This window comes from Panicum virgatum, chromosome 5N (genome assembly GCF_016808335.1).
Source record: "Panicum virgatum strain AP13 chromosome 5N, P.virgatum_v5, whole genome shotgun sequence".
NCBI classification, from domain to species: domain Eukaryota; kingdom Viridiplantae; phylum Streptophyta; class Magnoliopsida; order Poales; family Poaceae; genus Panicum; species Panicum virgatum.
In genome coordinates, this window is record NC_053149.1 from 652,991 (window position 1) to 675,131 (window position 22,141).

Consider the following 22,141-nt stretch of genomic DNA (forward strand, 5'->3'; position numbering starts at 1 on the left):
GATAAGAGAGGCAACCACCTTAATTTCGTTATTAAACAGAGCACACGCTAACAATGATATTGATGACTTTGTGCCAGCAGTGATTTTCTTCCGCACCAAATCAGCATCGGCCACTAGCCAGCAGCCAGCCAATATTATTTTTTTTTAACAACAAATTAGCACCAACTACCAGCCACAGCCAACCGAACACAGCATACAACAATATATATGGCATGGAGCTTGCTTCCCATCCCCACCCATCATACACACACACAAGCAGCCACCAGGATGCAGGCATAGCTATTGCTTATTAATTTAGAGTAGGTAGTTTAATTTGTCGGAGGCCGCACTGCTTGATTAATTAACCATTAATTAATTGTAGGGGACGGCGATCCTGTCCGGGCCGGACTTCATGTCCTCCCAGAGCAGATCCGACAGCGCCAGCATCAGCTCTCCAACCTTCCCATCCCCGATGGGCTGGTCGTCCCACTCCACGATGGGCAGCACGGGCAGCCCGCTTCCGACGAAGGCCATCTCCACGCTGCGCTTGGCCTCCTCGGCCGTGATGTTCCTGGTGGTCACCGCCGCCAGCCGGCCGTCCTCCACGAGCCTCGGCGCCAGCGCGAGGAGGCGCCTGGCCGTGCAGCCGCTGAGGATCCTGTCGAACTCCGGGAGCACGAGCTCGCGGCCCGGGGTGACGAAGGCGACGTTGACCATGGGCCCCTCGGCGACGTGCCCCTGCTCGTCCACCCACACGGAGGCGAAGGCGCCGCGGTCCTCGGCGTCCATGATGGACAGCACGTTGGGCAGGTAGTTGACGTTCTTGGTGGTGGCGAACAGCGGCGGCTTCATGGGCACCGACGTGGTGACGGCGCGCACGCCGCCGCGGCACTGCTCGTAGTCCGCCGGGATGACCACCGCGTAGAAGGCCGGCGACGGGCAGCCCTTGGGGGAGAGCAGGAAGTCCCCGGGCCCGGCGCTGAGCCAGTAGCGGATGGAGCCCTTGCGGCAGCCGGAGGCGGCGGTCATCTGGATGAGGATGCTCCGCAGCGTGGCGCGCGGGAAGGGCGCGGCGATCCGGGCCCGGGCGGCGGAGCGGAGGAAGCGGTCCAGGTGCGGGTCCAGCTCGTACAGGCACCCGTCCAGGAGCATGGCGGTGTCGAACACGCCGTGCCCGCGGTGGACCATGTGGTCGTCCACCGGGAGGACCATCATGGCAGGGTCCAGGATGATGCCGCCCACCACGCTCGAGTACATGGCCGCCGCCGCCGCCTGGCATTTCTCCTGCAGCTTCTGCAGGACCTGCATACATACATGCAGATTTTCTCGCTTATGTTTACTATATATATATATATATATATATATATATATATATATATATATATATATATATATATATTACTAGAATGGTAATTAATTAAGCTGCTGATCGATCGAGAGCTAGCTTACTTAATGCTGAATCGACTTGAAGCACATGCTTATGCTTGCATGAGGTAATTAATTAATTAATTGTGCTGCTAAACATCATGCAGCTTGCAGTTGCAGTTGAACAGTTAATTACATGCATTAAGAAAAAAGGTAGGTAGTGCGCTACTAGTACTACTTTCTACGACTAGTAGTGCGTGATGTATATGTAGCACAAAAACTGATGAGTGTGTGTCTAGTCATGTCGCAAAGAGCCATAGAGCGAGGAAACTGGAAAAGGGTGAGAGAAAAAAGTCCTTCAATAATTGGGGCGTCGTCATCCGTCAGTCTAAGAGCAAGACTAATGATTTAGGCGGCTGCTGGCTGAAAAACATTTGCAACTTATTTCTCAGCCTACTTGTATAACGATTTAGCTCTCCACTATAAATACATGGCCCACTTGTCTATCTCACATTTTTTTTATTTTTATGTCAAAACTGACTGTAAGCTAACAGCCCACCAAATATTGCGTCTCAAACTAGACAATCGACTGTATATCATATCCCGTGACCGCTCCACTGATGGATCAACCAAGACTCCAAGAAAAAAAGGGTACTCTATCTACCCGCTAGCTAGCTAGCACTTTGTTGCATTGGAAGGAAAAGAATAATACATGCGTGCACAGTAGTGTAAGTCAGTCAGTCAGTCAGTAATAAGAAGGTGGAGGAGATGAGATGATGAGTAAGTGACTGACCTCAGCGCCAGATTGATAGACCGGGACTGCCTCATCGTTATCGCCTGTTCATGTATTGTTTTGTTTTGTTTTGTTTTGTTTTGTTTTGTTGTTTCGGAAAAGAAAACAAAATCGATCAGTATAGGAAGCAAGCATATATATATGCAATTAGGTAGCAAGCAGGATGGATATGATGAGGGAAAGAAGCAATTATATATATAGATCGATAGATATAATACCTTGGACGTAGGAACCCATGTGGATGATGAGCTGATGATCTCCTCCTCCTTCTGCTGCTGCTCTAGTGGTCAGCAGCAGCTAGCACTCGATCAGCTACCAATCAACAAGGCTAGAGATGAGCAGCTAGCACAACTGAAGCTGGTGGGCATGTACTACTAATTCTAGCTATTTTATAAGCAGCGGGCAGCGCGCGGCTAGGCGGCCGGCCGGGCCGGCTGCATGCTTTTTGCTTTGTCTCGGCGTCGGCGTTGCGTTGCAAGTGCAGCAGTGCAGGCAGATACTCCTAGATGCAGAACTCTATACGAAATGAAAGGTAGTAGCCCCCAAACGAAACGACAACGAAAGGTGACACACCTTTGTTTGGTTGCATTGCATATTATATTGCTTTTGCTTGGAGTCGTTGGAGTGGAGCACAGCTGCACAGGCACTACATGCTCTCCCGGCCCTTTGTTTTCTCCCTGATGATCCATCTGAGTAGAGGAAGACAGGGACAGGCAAACACAGATGATAAGCATGCACGCAGCAAAGCGTACCGTGGATGAATGAATCAGATGATGATGAAAAGCAAGCGTGTGTATGATCGAGGCAGCAGCACACAGCACAAAGATGATCCATGGCCGCCCCGGCCCTTAATTGGTTGGTAGCTAGTGAGCGAGCGAGGGTGATCTCGGAAGAGAACATGAACGTCAGGAGACGGAGACGGAGACGGAGACGGAGACGGAGACGGACAATGTGGGCCAGGCCAGGCCGCAGGCAGGACTGCCGGCCCGGATGTGGAGTGGGCCAGGCCCAACAACCCCGCTCTCATGGTATGGGTCCCCCAGCACCAGCACCACCAGAATCCCACCATCCCCCTCCTCCGATCCGCCGCCGCCGGCGCGATGGACCGCGACGGCCGCCCGGGCTGGCTGCCGTCGCTGGGCTTCGCCTTCCTCAGCTTCAACTGCGGGATGGCCGTCTACCGCTCCTGGCCCGACACCTCATCCGTCGCCTTCGTCGCCGTCGCCTACGTCGCCCTCCTCCTCCTCTTCCGCTGCCTCCACCTGCTCGAGCGCGCACCCCCAGGCCGCCAAGGGATCAAGCTCGCCGTCTGGGGCCTCTCCACGCTCCTCACGCTCATGTTCTCATCCAAGGTCGCCGCCATCATGCCGCCCTGGGCGCAGCTGCTCGTCTGGGCCATGGGGATCCTCACCATCGTCGCCGGGTTCTACGCCTTCTTCCTCGTACGACCATGACCCACCGTCCTTCACATGGTAATTTATACCCCCTGCTAGTTCAATCCCATCAACTACCTACCGTTTCTTCTTTCTGCTACTACTAATTTGCTGGATCTGTCTCTATGTTCACCAACGACTTGATCTTATTGGTTTACTTAGTCATAGTACATACATGCTATTTTCTTTTTAACTACCGGCACACCATCACTAGTTTAAGTACTGCTCTGAAAGCAAACAATAATTGCTTACCAAAATTTGGGATGCAAAGACTTACCAATTTTGTGCTCTTGTTTTTCTATCTTTCGCGTGATTGACTACACTAGTTGTGCATACAGCCGGTATTTATTGACTGGTCCAAAGATTCTGTACATATGTTCAGACTTCATAACGATGGATGGCCAATGATTTGTATCTGCTTGCTTGCTTGACTTAGACCAAAGACTTCACTATTTATTGAAAGATGGAACCCGTGCTAACATGCAAAACACTATTGGTAGCTAGGCCATCTGGTTTCAGGGACTAGATGGAACCTGTGTTAACATGATGCAGAGCAGTATAATATGGTAAAGTATAAGTAACCTCCATTGTCCCCAGTTCTTATGGTGATAGATTATATCTGTGTTGACGTTCTGGAGACATCATCAGGACAGCCTTTTCAAACGAGCGAGGTTGACCATCTGTACTGCACGAGTGATGAGGAATTTCAATGAGACCAACATGTAGTACCTACCTGGACATATATAGCTTTCCTGCAAAGAATAGTTGGGAAATACCACAAAATATTTATTAACTTAATGCATTGTTGCCCTGTTGCAGGATATCCCTATACTTTATGAGGTTGAGCTTCCAGTTAGCTAGGTTGCCTCCTATGCGGCTATGCCTTTGCAGCATCTGAGAACGAAGAGCCCTGAAAGATGGATACTAGTAGGTTACATTACATACATGATGGAGCGCACTGGCAGCAGTATCTTTGAATAAATGAAACTCTGATGTTTGACAGTTTGTTGTTATATCATCATTACCCCGGAAAGCTGTATGTGATATGGAGGGGCTCCTGTATTTGTGTGGAAAGGTTTGCCTCTTTTGAGCACCTCAGACAATGGGTTCTTATGGCAGCAGAGCCGCTTAACCTAGTTAACCCGAGAGATATGATGTGCATGCTTGTGTCTGCTTCAACTAACCAAGTGCTGCTACCTATATGTGTATGTACAATGTCTGCAATAGCCACCTCGCAGCAAGAATGGATTGAAAGCTGCTGAATGCATGCATGTCAAAGGCGGAAGGCACCTTAATTTGGTCAGTTTGTGTGGGCTGTGTTTCTGATCTTGTCTGCAGTACTGCTTGTAGCCAGTCGTTTTTTTCTTGAAGAAGAGTTATATTGATGCGTGTATTTGATGAACGGTGAATGCGACAGATGTCACAGAAAAACTGATGCTGCTGCTTCTATGGTAGCTGCCAATTTGTGCTGTATGTCTATCGGCTGGGATATGTGTGATTTTTTTTTTCTGTCAGGATAGGAACCTGGTCACTCACTGCTTGCAGCTTAGATTTTCGCTCCTGGTAGGAGAATATGCCGCAGTTGTGGCGCTACTTCCGTGGCACAAATATCTCCATGAATTTGTGGTGGCCAGCGACATAGGATGGTGTTAGAGAAAAAGAAGATTTCTAATGGGTGTCATGACATGGTTGTACGGGCTGAAATGCTGAATGCTTCATCTCTGGTTAACTCCATCTCACCAAGAGTTTTTTTTTTGGAGATCCATTCATTCATTCATTTTATCTAGAGTTGAGAAAGAGACAGGCGTTGCTGCCAGAAGAAACCAGCAGCGCCCATCGTTGTATCCGCCGACCGCCTCGAGGTGAAATGGGCTCCGGTTCACTGCCTACGCGGCCTTCTCCGTCGGCGTTCTCGCCGCCGTTGCCCATCCCCGGCCGCGCGCGCCCTCCTCGCCTCCGCAGCCTCGCCACAGGTGTGTGTGTGTGTGTGTGTGCTTCTATCCCTCCCTCCCTCACTCTGTTTCACTGCACCCTTCCAAACGCTCTCTAACCATAGAAATACTACTAACTGGATTCCACTATGACGAAACCAGAACATGTTCCACGTACCCTGTTGCTAGAAAGCTTGCACACACACACGCGCACGCGCGCGCGACACGAAATCTCTATCCTTTGGGGAGCTGTGAGCTGCATTTCTTCAGAATCCTTTTGGGACTTTTAAGCTTCAATCCTTTCTAGTACTCCAATCAGTGTTATAACTTTCAACCTAATTGGAACAGATAACTTATTTTGCTGATGCTGACAGTTGATTCTCGTTCTTGCTTGTTGTAGGCACCAATGCTCGACGAACTTTTTCCATCAAAGCAAGTCATAGTGGTCTGAGCGAAGTATCTGTACAGAGCCTTCCTGATAATGAAGTTACTGGTGCTGCTTACAGCTTCACAGGAGCAACGACATCACTTACCAACAAGATTCTAACCTCGTCCAAGAAGATTACTCTTGTTAGACATGGCTTGAGCTCATGGAATGCAGAAAGCCGTGTCCAGGTTAGTCAGCGCTACCCATTTTCAATGACAGGGCCGTGCCTTCTCTGACTTTTAGTTTACTCTGGAGATGAATGTCTGTTTGTAACATGCAATTTCTGTTTTGCAACCATTTCACCAATTCATTCAGGGCACCTTTTTTTCTGTTCTACTGACTAGAAAAAAAATGTGCCTTTTGGATCCGTTCATGAAATCATTGCTCTTGTCTAGGGAAGCTCAAATCTGTCGGTGTTAACAGAAACCGGTGCCAAGCAGGTAGAGAAGTGTCGTGATGCTCTTGCAAACATGAAGTTTGACGTTTGCTTCTCTAGTCCTATCTCACGAGCAAAGGTTCCAACAATTCCAAGTCTACTGTATGAATGTGATTGTGAACGATATGAAGAATATGATGCCTGTGTGTAATGCGTGATATTTCTCTGCACTGCAGTCAACTGCCGAAATTATTTGGCAAGGGAAGGAAGAACCCCTTGTTTTTCTCGATTCACTGAAGGAGGCACACCTCTTCTTTTTAGAGGGCATGACCAATGGTATGAATAAAGCTTGCAGCACATTCCTATTCTAACTGTCCATTTCTGCAAATTGACCGTATTGCATACTTGGAGGCAGCGGATGCTAAGAAGCAATACCCGGAGTTGTACACCAAATGGAGGGAGGACCCTGCAAACTTTCGTGTTAATGGCATATACCCGATTAGGGAGTTGTGGGGAACAGCAAGACAAGCCTGGGAGCAGATCTTGCTCACTCCGGTATCAACCTTTCCTCGCTGTTTTCTTCAGGGTGTGCTCTTGCTGCCTATTACATTCAGGGTTTTGACATATCTTTTCGACAGGGTGAAAACTTCTTGGTGGTCACGCACAAATCTATTTTGCGTGCACTCATCTGCACAGCACTAGGTCTCCCTCCTGAGAGGCAAGTCTGACCTTTTCTTTCCCTCCAATTTCGAACCTTATTATGCGCAGCATTGGCAATTGAAAACCGAGATCTGTACATCGCAATTTGTCAACAATCTTTGTTTTTTCCTTCCCTCAAATGGCTAGCAAAAAATGCAGGTTCCGTGCCATTGATGTAAACAATGGTGGCATGTGTGTCTTCACGGTCAACAAACAAGGAGAAGCTATGCTTCAAGCCCTCAATATGACAGCACACATGTACAGTAATCACACCTATCAGTACTAGTTAGTTCTCCCCTCACTCTGCATTGTATTATATTTCCTACCCTTATATTACACTTCCTGTAGACAAGTCATTCTTGAAATGATTTTGGTAAACGTGACCATAGTGTACATAACGATAGGTTACACAAATTGCCCCTGCCAGATGTGAGTGGCTGCCCATGTGAATACAAACTGAATCAATGTGCTTGCTCAAATACTCCCTGAACTGACGAGGTATTTCTGATAGGGATTTTCTGAAGGTACAATTCAGATGCTATTGGCCTAACCAAAGACTGCTAAATGTCCAGTCCTCCGAAAGACTGACATGGCGTTGTTTGGGACTCGAGAATTCTGTAGAAATTTCACTGAAACGTTACAGAAAAGATAACGATTCCTACAAGACTAGTGGAGTTTGAGGAAGTGGAGATCACCACTGATGATATGTCTTATTGATTAACAACATTTTTAATCAGAAAACAATAATGCAGTTGTAGCCAGAATGAGATAAGGACATCTCATCTTACCTTCCAATATCTAAATCAAGGGAAGCTTAGACATTGACCAACCAACCATATGATGTGATGCTGTGGAGTTTCAGCATTTTCAGATCGCCGATGATGCAACAAAAACCAGCTGCCTCCTTTCCAAAAAAAAAAACAGCTGCCCATCTACTGGTAACAGAAGGGCAGATCGCAGATGGGCAGCCAGCCGGCGTGGCTGTTGCCGTACGTTCTTCCCCAAGGTTCCAATATGGCGCCCCTAATGGTTTGAACTAGAGAGGATTGGAGAGGCACTAATGGTTATAACTTGGCACCCCTAGTCCATGATCATATCCGAGTCTGACGGAGGGAACGAAAGCACTGCACGTACCTGGCCGCGAGGTACGTACTATATAGTAACCGAAGTTTCCAGGACGACGGATCGAGAAACAGGGAACGAAGAACTGAACAGCATTTGAAATGGATTTTACACTATGGGATGAAAATATTCTCCATCCCGATCCCCGAAACGGTATTTCCGAAATGTGGAACGTGATATAGTTTAGTTCAGATAAAACTTAATAAAAAATTATGGGTATTTGTATTCTTGCCTGTTTTGAATTATGATTTTATTTTTATTTTTTTAACTTTGTCATTTTCGTCCTTTATGATTCACAAATCAATATGATTTTGCGCCTAGTCAACGGTTGAAATAGAGGTAAATGCGTAAAAGTCAAAAGCAAAACCGTATGAACTTCTGAAAAGTAAAAGACAAAATCACAAAGTTAACAAAATGATTGTAAATAAATCTCCATAAAACCAAATAGTTATTCTTTCTCAAACAGAAAGAGTACATTCTTTAATCTCTTTGTACAACTAGTTATCATTCTTTGTTCTTGATACGTATAGATCGGATATTTCCCTCACGCACAATGCTAAACATGTTTTCATAGGGATAGAGCCAGGCCAAACGATAAGCTTTTTCCTTTACCATAGTCCTCCACTACTTGCAGTCAACAATCTTAATTACTCTTTAAAAAAAGCAATCTTAATTACTAAAGTAGAGACCCCTACAAAAGTAAGAAATTACAACTAGATCCACATGAGAAAGCTCCATGTAGCTCCGAATCCTTCCGCCCCCGCCTCGGAGGCATGAAGTAGAGAGCGCAGAAAACAGAGAGAAGACTTACTACTTACCAACCGATGAGGAGGTCCCAACTCATGGATGAGCCGCAAGAGACAGTATGCCGAAACTCATGTATGACTTGGCTCCCTCCGTGCGCAGGCGGCCGGGCGCTCCCTCAGGCCCAGGCGCTGCCGCGCGGAGCGCCGGCAGGGAGCCGCCTCGGGAGTGCCAGCCAAGGTTAACCTAACCGGTGGGAACCGGTCCGGTTTGACCGGTTACCGGTCAAACCGGTCCGGTCCGGTTCCGGTTCCGGCCGGTGCCCAACCGGCCAAAATTCAAATTTTAAATTTGAATTCAAAAAATGAAAAATTCCCAAAAAATTCCTAAAAATACTTCAAGGTGTGATGAATCTAATGGTGTCAAATTTTCTCAAAAATTCATTCATTTAGTATAGTTTGTGGGAATTTAAAGTTAAATCAAAAAAGAAAAAGAAAAAAAAGGGCCGGCCCATGAAGGCCCACCGATCAAACCGGTCAAACCGGCCGGTAAACCGGTAAAACCGGCCGGTAAACCGGTTGCACGGGAGCGTTTGAATTTCAAACCGGTCAAACCGACCGGTAAACCGGTAAAACCGGCCGGTAAACCGGTCAAACCGGCCGGTAAACCGGTCGGAACCGGTTGCACGGGAAAATTTGAATTTATTTGAATTTGGATTTGAATTCAACCGGTTTCCACCGGTTACCGGCCTAACCGGTCCGGTAAACCGGTACCGGAGGGCGGCGGTAACCGGTTTCCGGTTGGGAAATAAAACCCTGGTGCCAGCCACGTGGAGCGCAGGCTCAGCAGGGGATTGGCGCGCTCAGTTCGTGCGTACCGCACACCGGGCGGTGGGGCCGCACTCGCTTGCCGACTGCGCGCGTGGCAGCCGCGGGGCACGCCCCCGCCAAGGGCGGTAGGCCAGCCGCTGTCCAGAAAAATTTATCAGGGCGCCGTCGTTTGCTTCAAGGTAATTTCTTCTTTAAGCATTTATCTAATTCTTGATGCAAGAGTGGTAATTTTTGTAGACATAGAATAAGGATCTGCTTCAATTGTAATGTTGGGCTCTTTTGTTCATCTGTAGGATAGACGAAAAGAGTCAGTTCAATCTAGAAATCCGGATTGTTGCTCCCAAAAGCCGTGGTTGGGGGTACATCGTAGACAAAGTTGTGGATCCTGACTTCACCAACTTCAAAGATTTGGTTGATGAAGTTGTTGACAAGTGTCCTCCCTCTTATGAAGACATAGTAAAATTATTTTACTCATGCATGGATACAAAGGCCAACATCCCAATATGCTCTGATCAAGATTTGGTTGAAATGTTTGCAAAATATAAAGCTTCTAAGTGCTGCTATTTGTCTTTATGTTATCATAGCCCTGGTAGTGATCCTCCTGAGATTCCTGTATGGGATGGTAGTAGTACTGGCCATTCCGTGGAAGCCCCATTCACCCCTTCAATGTCATGTCCTAGTCTAGCAGAATCAAGCCTTGAAACACATACTCTTTGTGCTGAAACTACTGAACATATGGCTAACCCAAATCCATGCAATGAGTTTCAAAATGATGGAGAAGGGTTGTACATTGATCTTGGTCCCCACAATTCAGCACCTATCAATCCTCATATGCAACAAAAAAAGCCTGAAGCCTCCCAATCAGATGGATGCTATAATTCAGAGGGTGATGATGAATCTTTCTCTAACGAGGAAGATATAGTAGAGGACATAGATGAGGTTGTGGAAGATAGACTGCCTCCAGAGAAGCATGATGCAAACTATGATAAAAGTGACCCTCCTATGGTTGTAGGCACTTTGTATTCAAACATGGATGTTTTTAAGCTGGCTTTAGGTTCACATGCTACTAAATATGAGTTCCATTATAACATTAAAAAAAGTGATAAAACTCGGCACATGGTGTACTGCAGTGGCAAGAATGTGGGCTGTAGGTGGAGACTTCATGCCTTTGTTTTGAGCGATGGGGTCACAGTAAAGATAATCTTTATATTGTCCTTAATTTGTATAGATCATTATTTTTTCTTTTTAATTAACCATGATATTGTTTTTGTTGGCAGGTGAGGAGGAACCCATACCCTCATGAGGAGTGTCACAGCACTAGGAGGGCAGGTGCATGTGTAGGGGTGACAAAGTTTTGGGTGCACGACCAAGTGATTGATTGGCTAAAGAAAGATGGAAAATTGGGAGCCACAGAGCTGAAAAAGAAGCTGAAGGAAAGTCACAAAGTTGATGTGACCTACAGGAAAGTTTATCTAGGTAAACAACTTGCTATGGATACAATTTATGGCCTATGGGGCAAAAGTTTTGACAACCTTTACAGATTTAAGGCTCAGATAGAGGAAAGCAGTCCTGGATCTTTTGTTGTGATTGATCACCACACTATCAACAACAAAACAAGGTTTAATAGGTTCTTTTTTGCTATGAAACCCTGTGTTGATGGCTTCCTTAGAGGTTGTAGGCCATATCTTGCTGTAGATAATACATTTTTGAATGGAAAGTTCAAAGGCCAGTTGTGTGTAGCTTGTGCAGTTGATGGGCATAACTGGATGTACCCTGTAGCTGTTAGTGTGATTGACTCAGAAACAAATGAAAATTTGGTGTGGTTCATGGAGAGGTTGAAGGAAGCTATAGGCACCCCAGTTGGCCTAACATTCAGCACTGATTGTGGGCAGGCAGTGATGAATGGGGTTAGTGAGGTTTTTTCAGAAGCTAAACATAGAGAGTGTATGTACCATCTAGTCCAAAATTTCAAGAAGAGGTACAGTGGTGAGGTTTTTGATAAGCATTTGTGTCAGTCTGTATATTCTTGGAACCCATACATGTTTGAGAAACATTATCAAGCAATGGCTGAATACAAACCAGAGGCTATGAAATATCTTCAGGAAACTCACAAGAAATTGTGGACCAGGAGTCAGTTCTCCACCTTGTCAAAGGTGGATTATATTACCAATAACTTGGCTGAGGCATTCAATAAATGGGTAAGCAATAAGTTCAATTTGTCATGACTTTCTTTTGCATTGATATCTTTTTTATTCCAGTACCTAACCATTGATTCCTACATTTGCAGATAAAGGATCACAAGGGCAAGCACCTGGATGATCAGATGGATACCATTAGACAAAACATCTTGATTAAATGGAATAATAGGAAAAGGTGTGCCCAAAAGTTTGAAGGGAAGACTTTGCCTCATATAGTCCAGAAGTTGAGGGACGACAGCTATAACCTTGACATTGAAGTGATCACAAGCTCACTGATGGCATTGCTGAAATTTGTGCTAAGGACTGTTCTGCCACTGCATACATGTTTGTAGTCAATTTAATTGAGAGGACATGCTGAAAGTGATCTAGGCCCCTAAGTGGGTTTTGGTGGTTAATGACAAAACACATGTGCATTTAATCGTGTAATTGAGCATGTGTGCAGGTGGTGAACATGTATAGGTGAATCAAGTGACGTTATACGACCCTCAAAAAGGAAATGAAAAAGCGGAGCTCAAGTTTACTCAAGAAATTAGTTTTTGAATTTGAAATTTGAGTATAGGAATGCCGTACTATCAAGAGGGACTTGGTTCAAGGGTTTCGATTTAGATCTTGTGCTCAAGAGAACCTATACAAACGATTGTGAGCCACAAAACAACTCAAAAGAGCCATAAACCGAAGTTTCTTCCTGCCTTACCCGGATACTCCGGGTATAGGGCCGGATACTCCGGACCTCATTGCCCGGAGTGTCCGGGTGCTGTTTCCGGGCTGAAAAATCAGGGTTGCCCGGAGTCTCCAGGCATATACCCGGAGTCTCCGAGTACCCTTTCGCCCAATGGCTATTTTTGGGCTGAAGACTATAAATACCCCCTCCATACCCCTTCAGCCCCCTCTCTTGCCACTTTTGACGAACAAAACTCAAACCTAAGCCAAAAAGAGCTCTCTCACTCTCCCTTCTCCATTCTTGAGTGATTCCCTTGAGGGATTTGAGTGAGAAGCAAGCAAGAGCAAGGATTAGTGCTAGTGAGCCTCTTTTCTATCTCTTGAGCACTTGGTTTTGGTCAAGCTCGCGGATTCAAGTTTGTTACTCTTGGAGCCTTGTGCTCCTAGACGGCTAGGCGTGCTTGTGATAGCTCAACCAAGATTGTGAGCTGCACAAGAAGTTTGTAATCGCCATTCCTCGCCGAGGAATCCATAGTAAGTAACCTTGGGCTTGAGAGGTGATCTCGCCCTTGGAAGAGGAGCATAGGGGTTCTTGAGCACCTTCTCTTGAATCCTTCCTCAACGGAGACGTAGCACCTTCGGGTGTGAACTTCGGGAAACAAATCCTTGTCTCCTTTGTGTTAGTTTACTTGGTTTCATTGTCATTTTCTTGTGAGACTTCTTTTCTAGGGTTTGAGCTCGATCTACTCACTCACGAGTTTCTAGTGAACTTTGTTTGTTGGATATCAACCTTAAGGAACCCCTGGTACTCTTTCTTTGGCTCGATCTACTTTTCTTACAGAGATTCTTGCAGTTTCGTTTCAGGTCATTCAAACCCGGAGACTCCGGATATAGCTCCGGATACTCCGGACCACCAAACCCGGAGTATCCGGGCATATACCCGGAGTATCCGGGATAGTCTGCGTCTGACATTTTTGTTAAGTGTTTTAAATTGCAGATTGCCTATTCACCCCCCCTCTAGGCATCTTAAGATCCTTTCAATTGGTATCAGAGCTTGGCTCTCCATTCAAAGGGCTTAACCGTTCGGAGAGGTCAATATATCGGATGATGAAAAGAATCAAGAGATTCCGGTTAATGAAGGTGAAAAAGGTGATCCTAGTGACAAAAGAGACAAAGACAAGAATGTAGAGACATCCAACAACAACAAGAAGGGAAAGAATAAGAATGGCGGAGTAGAAAGTGAAGAAGAGACATCCGATGATGAGATGTCTTATGAGGAGTGGAAGGCATGGAGGAAAAAGAAGAAGGAGCAAAGGAAGAAGAAGACTAGCTCCCGTGTTATCATTGATTCTAGTGATGACTCCGACACCGATTACAAGAGAAGAGCCTCACGCTCTTCAAACAAGGGCAGCTCATCAAAATCAAAAGGCAAAGGTGATTATCGAAGAGTTGCTCATGATTACACATTTTCTCTACCTAGTGAGCACAATGCATCAATTCATATGGGCAAGCCACCTTTCTTTGATGGTACCGGATATAATTAATGGAAGACTAAGATGTTCGGTTACATGAATGCAATCCACAAGGATCTTTGGAAAGTTGTGGAAGTTGGGTGTGAAATTCCAGATGAAGATGAAACTCCAACCCCGGTTCAAGCATATGTGCTACAACGGAATTTCCAAGCATTGAACATCCTACACACATCCGTGAGTCCCGAAGAGTTTGACAAGATAGAGGATGCACCAAACCGCCAAAGATGCTTGGGACACTCTACTAGTGAACCATCAAGTATCAAGGAAAGTACGAGAATCAAGAATCAAAACTTTAGAAGATGAATTGAGCTTGTTCTCCATGAAAAAGGATGAAGGTGTGAAAGAAATGTACAACCGCATGAAGAAAATCACAAATCAAATCAAATCTCTTGGTGGTGACAAGTGGGGTGACCGTGAGATTGTGGACAAGCTTTTGACCGTGTATATGGCTAGTGATGTTACTCTACCTAGCTTGATTAGAGCCGAAAGGGGATTCAAACACTTCACCGCCGAGAATGTTCTTGGAAGAATTGAAGCTCACCATGATCAATTGAAGAGAGTCAAAATCAACCAAGATCTAGCCGAGCTTCAAGAACAAGCGGCCAAGAATAGTGGGTTGGCATTTCAAGCTAAGTCAAAAGGCAAAGAAAAGGCAAACCAATCACACCCGCGGAGGGGTTATAACAGAATAATATGCATGGATAAATCAAGGATAAGGTTACGGTTTAATTTGCAGAAAAACGACATTTTATGCAGGGTTCATTTTACGGAAAACCTTTTTAGAAATCAGTTTTTGCAGTAACACAGAGTCCAGGTTTTAAACTGCTACCGGACTCCCCGTCCGTCGTAGCACACGGCACAACTGCCGGACACAATTCCAAAACAACTCACACCAGCCCAACCCAATGAAACACTAGTTATGTGACCACACCATAACTCGCCCAATACCGTGGGCACGGACTATTCGAATAGATTCTTAACTCTGCAGAGGTGTGCAACTTTACCCACAAGTAGGATACCACAACTCGAACACCGTCGTGTCGGTGTAGATCCCAACATAGCCATTACCCACCATAGCTAAGCCTGACTAGCCATCACGGGATGTACCAAGGGGTCATCGACCGTTCACTTTGGTATAACCGGGCATAAGTCACTCGGGGCTTATCCCTTTTCCTTAGTCACCCGTTGCTCTCAGCTCTCCTGATGGCTACCACACCAACTAGTGGGATTTATGCTACGCCGTTGCCCATTCAACGGTCGAGTGGTTTGCACGATAGTGGAGTTAGGTGAGATGACACACCAACTCGGTCCTTAGACACGACAAGATGGATATCTCCCTTCTTTGCCCTGCCACACAGGCATAAGCACACCAATCGGCAATTCACACAGAAATGCCGTCCATCCCGTCCATACTCATCCTTTGAAAATCCACATTTTATCCCTCCCCACACACACGCATTTTCTTTAAAAAAACAAGTTGTAATGAGTATGAGGTCCTAAGCGTTCTAGCAGCGATTAACGTCCAAACAGAATCAGACATTAATCTAGGTGGTCAAGGATTGGTTATAACAAATCAAGGGGTGGCTATCCAACCGTGTTTTCATGCAAGCAAAACATATGCAACTTTATAAAACAGGCCATTGGGTTGTGTTCATAAAAACTAGGACAGAAACATGCATCAAAGGATGGGATTGAACTTGCCGTCTTCAAAGCCTTCGGGGAAGTCCTGTCCTTCGGGCTCGGGGTCGCGGAACTGGTCCTCGTCCCCCTTCTCACAGAACTGCTCGTTGACGGGCTCTCCTTCGTTCACTCCGCGGTCTACAGCACACACAACCAAGCGTCCAATCAAAACAAAGATTCATCGCTGAGCTCGAATCGGGAACACATAAAATATAGAGATAGAAGTGGCATTTTTGAGTGGTTTCTTAATGGTAAGGCCGAAACTAAGTTAAGAGATACTTGGTAAGGTTTCGGGTTGATTAGAGGTCGTTAGGTTCATGAAATAATAGGTTTAGTGGAGGTTCGGGGGTCGGTCAGGGGCCTGGTTGTAATTACTCTTCGAGAAGGCAGGGACCTATTTGTAATTTCTAGAAATATTTGGACTAAACTGGAAAGGTCTAGGGCATACTTGGAATTATGTTTCATGTGAAAGGGTTTTCTTGAAAATAAAACAAGGGACAGGGTTCTTTTTGAAAAGAAAGGATATAAGGACAAGGGTCCTTTAATAGAATGGGAGGAGAGGGGGGCCTAAATGCAAAATGGCCATTCATCCCCTTCCTCCCATCGCAAAACAGGGGGGGCGCCGGCTCACCGGCGGCGGCCAATCCGGCCGCTCCGGACTCCGGGGGTGGCCGTGGACCGGGGGAAAAGAGAGTGGGGGTACGGGGGACCGATCCCCGGCCTCACCTCGAGCTAGGGTGGCGTGCAGCGGTGGGGCGACGGGAGCAGGCGGCGGCGGGCGGGAGTGGCTGCGGCGGCGGCGCTGCGGGCCGAGAGGGGAGGCTAGGGTCGGCGGTGGGGTGGCGTGGATGGCCGCGGAGCTCGGGGGGGTCCTTTTATAGCCAAGCGAAGGCGGTGCGGCGGCGTGAGTAGGTGTGGCCGGTGAGGTGGCCCGGCGAGTGGCGCGGGGTGGAGTAATGGCGTGCGGCCGTCCGCGTGCATCGTGACGTGGCGTGCGGCGAGGGCGGCGAGGCTGTCGTCGAGCACGTGGGGCGGCGCTGTTCAGCATAGTGACGGCGCGAGCGGCGAGGCAGGGCACGGCGAGCAGCACTGCGGGCGCACGTGGGCGCGTGCGGGCTGAGCAGGGTCGGGGCGAGGTGCCAGCGGCGGGCGGTGATGGCGGGGCGCTGGTCAGGCGGCCGCGTCGTGGCACGCGGGGCAAGGGCGGTGCGGCGCGTGCGCGCGAGCGGCGCTGGGGCCAGCGGCGTGCGCGGGGCCGGGGCAGCGCCAGCGGCGGCTTTGGTGCAGCGGGCACGCGCGGCCAGGCGACGCAGCGCTGGTGCGCGTGCGGCCGGGCAACGTGCGTGGCGTGGTGGAGATGGCCGGGGTGCGGGGCGCGCGCGCGTGTGCCGCGGCGTGCGCCGCTCGGTGTGCCGCGGTGCGGCGAGCGCGTGCGGGTGCGCGCGGGTGCGCACGCGTGGGCGTGCGTGGGGAGTGAGTGGAACGTGAGCGGGCGGGCGGCGTCGCGGCCAGGGAGGGCCGGGGCAGGCCGGAGAGGGAGCAAGGAGTGAGGGGAGGGAGCCGGCCTGGCGGGGCTCGGGCGAGCGGGAGCGAGGCAGAGGGGGAAGAAAGGAAGGAGGGAGGGAGAGAAAGGAAAAAGAGAAAATGGAAAAGAAAAAGAAGAAATGGGAAAAAGAAATAGAGGGAAAGAAAATGGGAGGGAGGGAAAAGAAAAAGAAGGGAGGGGAGGCGGTGCGCGCCAGCGGCGATCGCGGCCGCGGTCGGCCACGCGCGGCGTGCGGGCCGCGGAAGGTGGGGCACGCGGTCGGCGGGAAGAGAGGAAAAAGGAGAGGGAAAAAAAAGAGGGGGCGGGATTCGCGGTGGCCGGTTACGACGCGTTGCGTTTGATGGGAAAGGATGGGACGCGGATTGAAATCGGATGTTGGGTTGTTCGGGAGAGGTTCTGGGAATTAAGGTTCAGGGTTTGAGTCGAGCTCAACGACAAAAACAACTTTAGCGCATGATTTATTTTGGTGAGTTTTTGGGATGTTACAAACCTACCCCACTTAAAATGAATCTCGTCGTCGAGATTCGGCTGATTCCTAAACAGGTGGGGAAACTCCTTCTTTAGAGCGTCTTCGCGTTCGCAGGTGGCTTCTTCCACTCCATGTCTGCTCCACTGAACTCTGCAAATCCGTACTTCGGAGTTTCTGGTTCTCCTAGTGACAGTGTCTAGAATCTTGACCGGAACTTCCTGATATCGTAGGTCTGGCTGTAGATCTATCATTTCTACTGGCACATGCTCTGCCTCGGGTACCCTCAAACATCTTCTAAGCTGCGAGACGTGGAATACTGGATGTATATCGGACATTTCTTCTGGTAGGTCCAAACGGTATGCTACTGCTCCAACTTTCTTCAGAACTCGGTATGGTCCAATGTACCGAGGGGCCAACTTTCCTTGTACCTGAAATCTTCGGGTTCCTCGAATGGGTGATACCTTGAGATACACGAAATCTCCTGGGTTGAAGCTTATTTCTCGTCTTTTCTTGTCGGCGTAACTCTTCTGTCGGGACTGGGCTGCTTTCAGCTTTTCTCTAATCTCGGCAACTCTTTCTTCTGCTTCCTTTATGAGTGCGGGTCCGACTAGAGCACGCTCTCCAACTTCCGACCACATCAGAGGGGTTCTGCATTTCCTTCCGTAGAGAGCTTCAAACGGTGACATGCCCAAACTTGCTTGGTATCCGTTGTTGTATGAGAACTCAGCATAGGGTAAACTCTGTTCCCAATCCTTGCCGTAGGTGAGAACACATGCTCTCAACATATCTTCCATAATCTGATTTACCCTTTCTGTCTGGCCATCTGTCTGTGGGTGATAAGCGGAGCTAAAGTCTAGCTTGGTGCCCATGGCTTTATGCAAACTTTTCCAAAATCTTGAGGTGAACTGGGTCCCTCTATCTGAAACGATTCGGCTGGGCACACCATGCAATTTCACTATGTTCTCTATATAGAGCTTAGCTAACTTCTCTCCGCCGTAGTTGGTCCGTACGGGTATGAAGTGAGCCGCTTTAGTGAGTCGGTCCACTATTACCCATATGGAATCATGTCCCTTCTGGGTTCTGGGCAGCCCTACCACAAAATCCATTCCTACTTCATCCCATTTCCAAACCGGAATGGGTAGGGGTTGCAACAATCCTGCCGGCTTCTGGTGTTCCGCTTTGATTCTCTGGCAAGTATCGCAATGGGCGACGAATCGTGCAATATCTGCTTTCATCCCATTCCACCAATATTTCTGTTTTAAGTCCATATACATTTTAGTGGATCCTGGGTGAAGGGAGTAGGCCGAGTTGTGGGCTTCATCCATGATTGTTTGCTTGAAATCCCCTTTCTGGGGCACACAAATTCTATCTTTATACCACAACGTTCCCCTATTATCCACTCTAAAGTCTGGTGCCTTATTTTCTCCGGTCTGCCTCCGGATTTCCATCAGTCCCTTGTCCGCTCTCTGGGCTTTCCTGATTCGTTCTTCTAGAGTGGATTGAACATTCAGCACTTGGCTGGAGCCTCGAGGGACAATGTGCACGTTTAATCGCGCCATTTCCTCTTGTAAATGGTCATTCTTGGGCCCATAGGATTTCCGACTCAAGGCATCAGCTACTACATTTGCCTTTCCCGGGTGGTAATGAATTTCCAAATTATAATCCTTGACTAATTCTAGCCATCTTCTCTGCCTCAGGTTTAAGTCCGGTTGGGTGAAGATATACTTCAGACTTTTATGATCGGTAAAGATTTTGCACTTATTTCCAATTAAATAATGCCTCCAAATCTTAAGTGCGTGCACTACGGCTGCAAGTTCCAAATCATGAGTTGGGTAGTTTTGCTCATGGGTCCTGAGCTGACGGGAAGCATATGCAACGACTTTCCCAACTTGCATCAGCACACAACCCAATCCTTGTCGGGACGCATCACAATAGATGACAAAATCCCGATGAATATCCGGCAGGGTTAGCACTGGGGCTGTCGTCAATCTTTGCTTCAACTCCTGCAAGCTTCTTTCACACGACTCCGTCCAGGTGAACTTCTTCTCTTTCTTGAGCAGCTCTGTCATGGGCCGGGCTATCTTAGAAAATCCCTCAATGAATCTCCGATAATACCCAGCTAATCCGAGGAAACTTCTGATCTCACTGACATTAGTTGGTTGCTGCCAATTGGAGACTGCTTCAACCTTCTCGGGATCCACCGCTACTCCTTCCGCGGTCAAGATATGACCAAGGAAAGCTACTTTCTCCAGCCAGAACTCACACTTGCTGAATTTGGCGTATAGCCTACGCATTCTTAGCTTTTCCAAAACTACCCTCAGGTGCTGCTCGTGCTCCTGAATACTCTTTGAGTAAATAAGTATGTCGTCAATGAAGACTACGACAAACTTATCCAACTCGTCCATAAACACTTTGTTCATGAGGTTCATGAAATAGGCAGGTGCATTTGTCAGTCCAAAAGACATTACTGTGAACTCAAACTGTCTGTATCGGGTGACAAAGGCTGTCTTCGGAATGTCGCTTTCCCTAATCTTGAGCTGAAAATATCCGGACCTTAGGTCAATCTTGGAAAAGTACCTGGCTCCTTTTAGTTGGTCAAAAAGGTCATCGATCCTGGGAAGAGGGTACTTGTTCTTGATAGTGACTTCGTTCAGTGCTCGATAATCAACGCACAACCTCATACTTCCATCCTTTTTCTTGACAAATAGAACCGGGGCTCCCCAAGGTGACGAACTTGGCCTGATGAAGCCAATCCGTTGTAACTCCTCTAATTGTTTCTTTAACTCTGCCAACTCAGAGGCTGCCATCCTATAGGGTCTTTTGGCTATGGGGGCGGTTCCAGGGACAAGATCAATGACAAATTCTATGTCCCTATCTGGTGGCATACCGGGAAGTTCTTCGGGAAAGACATCGGGGTACTCATTCACTACTGGGACTTCTTCCAAGGACTTGGCTTCCATGCTAAACACCATCGGGTTTGCTCCACTTTCCCGGGTATGACAGGTCACTCGGACTCCTTCTGGGTTTGTTAGGTGTACTACCTTGTCCGTACAACCTATGAGGCCATTATGTTTGCTTAGCCAGTCCATTCCGAGGATCACATCTATCCCTTCTGACTTAAGCACTACTAGGTCTGCTAAAAACTCTACCCCACTTAAATTGATCCTTACCCGTAGACAACCCAGTTGACACCTGATGTCTCCTCCGGGCGTCCGGGTTAATAGGGGTGTTTTTAGTAGTACCGTAGGTATTTTATGTTTCTCCACAAAATTCGAAGATATGAATGAGTGTGATGCTCCAGAATCAAACAGTACTGTTGCAAGAGTTGAGCTGACTAGGTACTCACCGAGTACTACGCCCTGGGCTCCTTGAGCTTCCTGTGCGTCGATGTGGTTGACACGGGCTCGTCCAAAAGACTGCTGAGGTTGCCTCTGCTGGTTGTTGTTGTTGTTGCTGTTGCCGCGGAGGGGTACTCGGTTGGCACCGGTCAGCACTGGCTTGGGTCCGTTCACTGTATTGGAGAAAGCTGAAGTAGCTGGCTTGTTCTTGGCATAAGGGCAGTCGGCGATGAAATGCCCTGTCTCTCGGCAGTTGAAACAGGCCCTCACATTGCTGTTGTTATTGGTGACCTGGCTTGCATTATTCTGTGAGGTCCTCATGGTGTTCTGGCTTCTGGGCTGTGTGTTAGGGGCCCGTGGTCCTGTCACTTGAGACTGAGTTTTGTACTGCATTGGGGCTTGGGACCTTGGTGCGTTGTAGCTGAGGCTTCTGGTCTTCTGAAAACGATCCTGCTGGCGTGACTTACTTTCCAAAAACTTACGCTTGTTCTCTTTTCTTTCCTCAATCTTAGCCCTCTCTGTGAGGATTGCCTTGTTCATCAAGGTGTTGAAATCAGGATAGATCTGAGGAGTGAGCAGGGTCCTAAGTTCTGGATTTAGTCCCTTCTTGAACATGTCCTATTTCTTTTCGTCGTCGTTCACTTCATCTGGCGCATATCGAGACAGCTCCATAAACTGGTGAGTATATTCTTCCACCGACATACTCCCCTGCTGAAGTGCGCGGAACTCATCTGCCTTGCGCTTCATGGTGGCCGAGGGGATGTGATAACGGCGGAACTCCCTCACGAATTCATTCCAGGTGATGGTGGAGGCATCTCTGGCAGCAGCGCAGTAATTCTCCCACCAGGCTAAGGCAGTCCCGGTGAGTTGATGTGCAGCCAGAAGAACTTTATCTCGATCCTGGCACCCAAATGGCTCGAGCTTCCTCTGGATCACGCGGAGCCAGTCATCTGCATCCAAGGGGTTGCTGGATCCGGCAAAAGTGGGTGGCTTGGCCCTCAGAAAAGCTGTCAGCTTGT

General features: G+C 47.9%; 3 protein-coding genes across 4 annotated transcripts; 2 read left to right on the forward strand and 1 right to left on the reverse strand.

The window, feature by feature from the left end:
- Window positions 1-23: 23 nt before the first annotated feature.
- On the reverse strand, window positions 24-4,358 carry LOC120674105 (D-amino-acid transaminase, chloroplastic-like). Of its 2 annotated transcripts, XM_039955221.1 has the most exons (5): window positions 4,153-4,358; window positions 2,711-2,826; window positions 2,356-2,449; window positions 2,138-2,181; window positions 24-1,281 (listed from the first exon to the last, which is right to left on the reverse strand). In XM_039955221.1, the coding sequence occupies exons 3-5, from the start codon at window positions 2,372-2,374 to the stop codon at window positions 352-354; spliced, it is 993 nt and encodes a 330-aa protein (XP_039811155.1). In that variant the 5' UTR covers window positions 2,375-2,449; window positions 2,711-2,826; window positions 4,153-4,358; the 3' UTR covers window positions 24-351. The 2 variants fall into 2 exon arrangements, with proteins under 2 accessions (XP_039811155.1, XP_039811154.1); XM_039955220.1 differs by lacking the exon at window positions 4,153-4,358 and having other exon boundaries at window positions 2,711-3,032.
- Window positions 3,164-7,513, forward strand: LOC120674106 (probable 2-carboxy-D-arabinitol-1-phosphatase). The gene is made up of 8 exons (XM_039955222.1): window positions 3,164-3,609; window positions 4,390-5,543; window positions 5,902-6,116; window positions 6,324-6,443; window positions 6,541-6,640; window positions 6,720-6,859; window positions 6,943-7,022; window positions 7,163-7,513. Exons 2-8 carry the CDS (start codon window positions 5,438-5,440, stop codon window positions 7,287-7,289), a joined length of 888 nt encoding a protein of 295 aa, XP_039811156.1. The 5' UTR covers window positions 3,164-3,609; window positions 4,390-5,437; the 3' UTR covers window positions 7,290-7,513.
- Window positions 7,514-10,731: 3,218 nt separating this feature from the next.
- LOC120672256 lies at window positions 10,732-12,246 on the forward strand. The gene is made up of 2 exons (XM_039952573.1): window positions 10,732-11,897; window positions 11,987-12,246. The coding sequence occupies exons 1-2, from the start codon at window positions 11,190-11,192 to the stop codon at window positions 12,227-12,229; spliced, it is 951 nt and encodes a 316-aa protein (XP_039808507.1). The 5' UTR covers window positions 10,732-11,189; the 3' UTR covers window positions 12,230-12,246.
- Window positions 12,247-22,141: the final 9,895 nt, after the last annotated feature.

Excerpts from the sequence above, each read along its gene's own strand:
- LOC120674105 (XM_039955221.1), bottom strand. Across the intron at positions 1,282-2,137 it reads TCTATCAATCTGGCGCTGAG|GTCCTGCAGAAGCTGCAGGA; the intron begins GTCAGTCACTTA and ends GTATGTATGCAG.
- LOC120674106 (XM_039955222.1), top strand. The coding sequence starts at position 5,438 with ATGGGCTCCGGTTCACTGCCTACGCGGCCTTCTCCGTCGGCGTTCTCG. Across the intron at positions 5,544-5,901 it reads CCTCCGCAGCCTCGCCACAG|GCACCAATGCTCGACGAACT; the intron begins GTGTGTGTGTGT and ends TGCTTGTTGTAG. Across the intron at positions 6,860-6,942 it reads AGCAGATCTTGCTCACTCCG|GGTGAAAACTTCTTGGTGGT; the intron begins GTATCAACCTTT and ends TCTTTTCGACAG.
- LOC120672256 (XM_039952573.1), top strand. The coding sequence starts at position 11,190 with ATGGATACAATTTATGGCCTATGGGGCAAAAGTTTTGACAACCTTTAC. Across the intron at positions 11,898-11,986 it reads CTGAGGCATTCAATAAATGG|ATAAAGGATCACAAGGGCAA; the intron begins GTAAGCAATAAG and ends CTACATTTGCAG.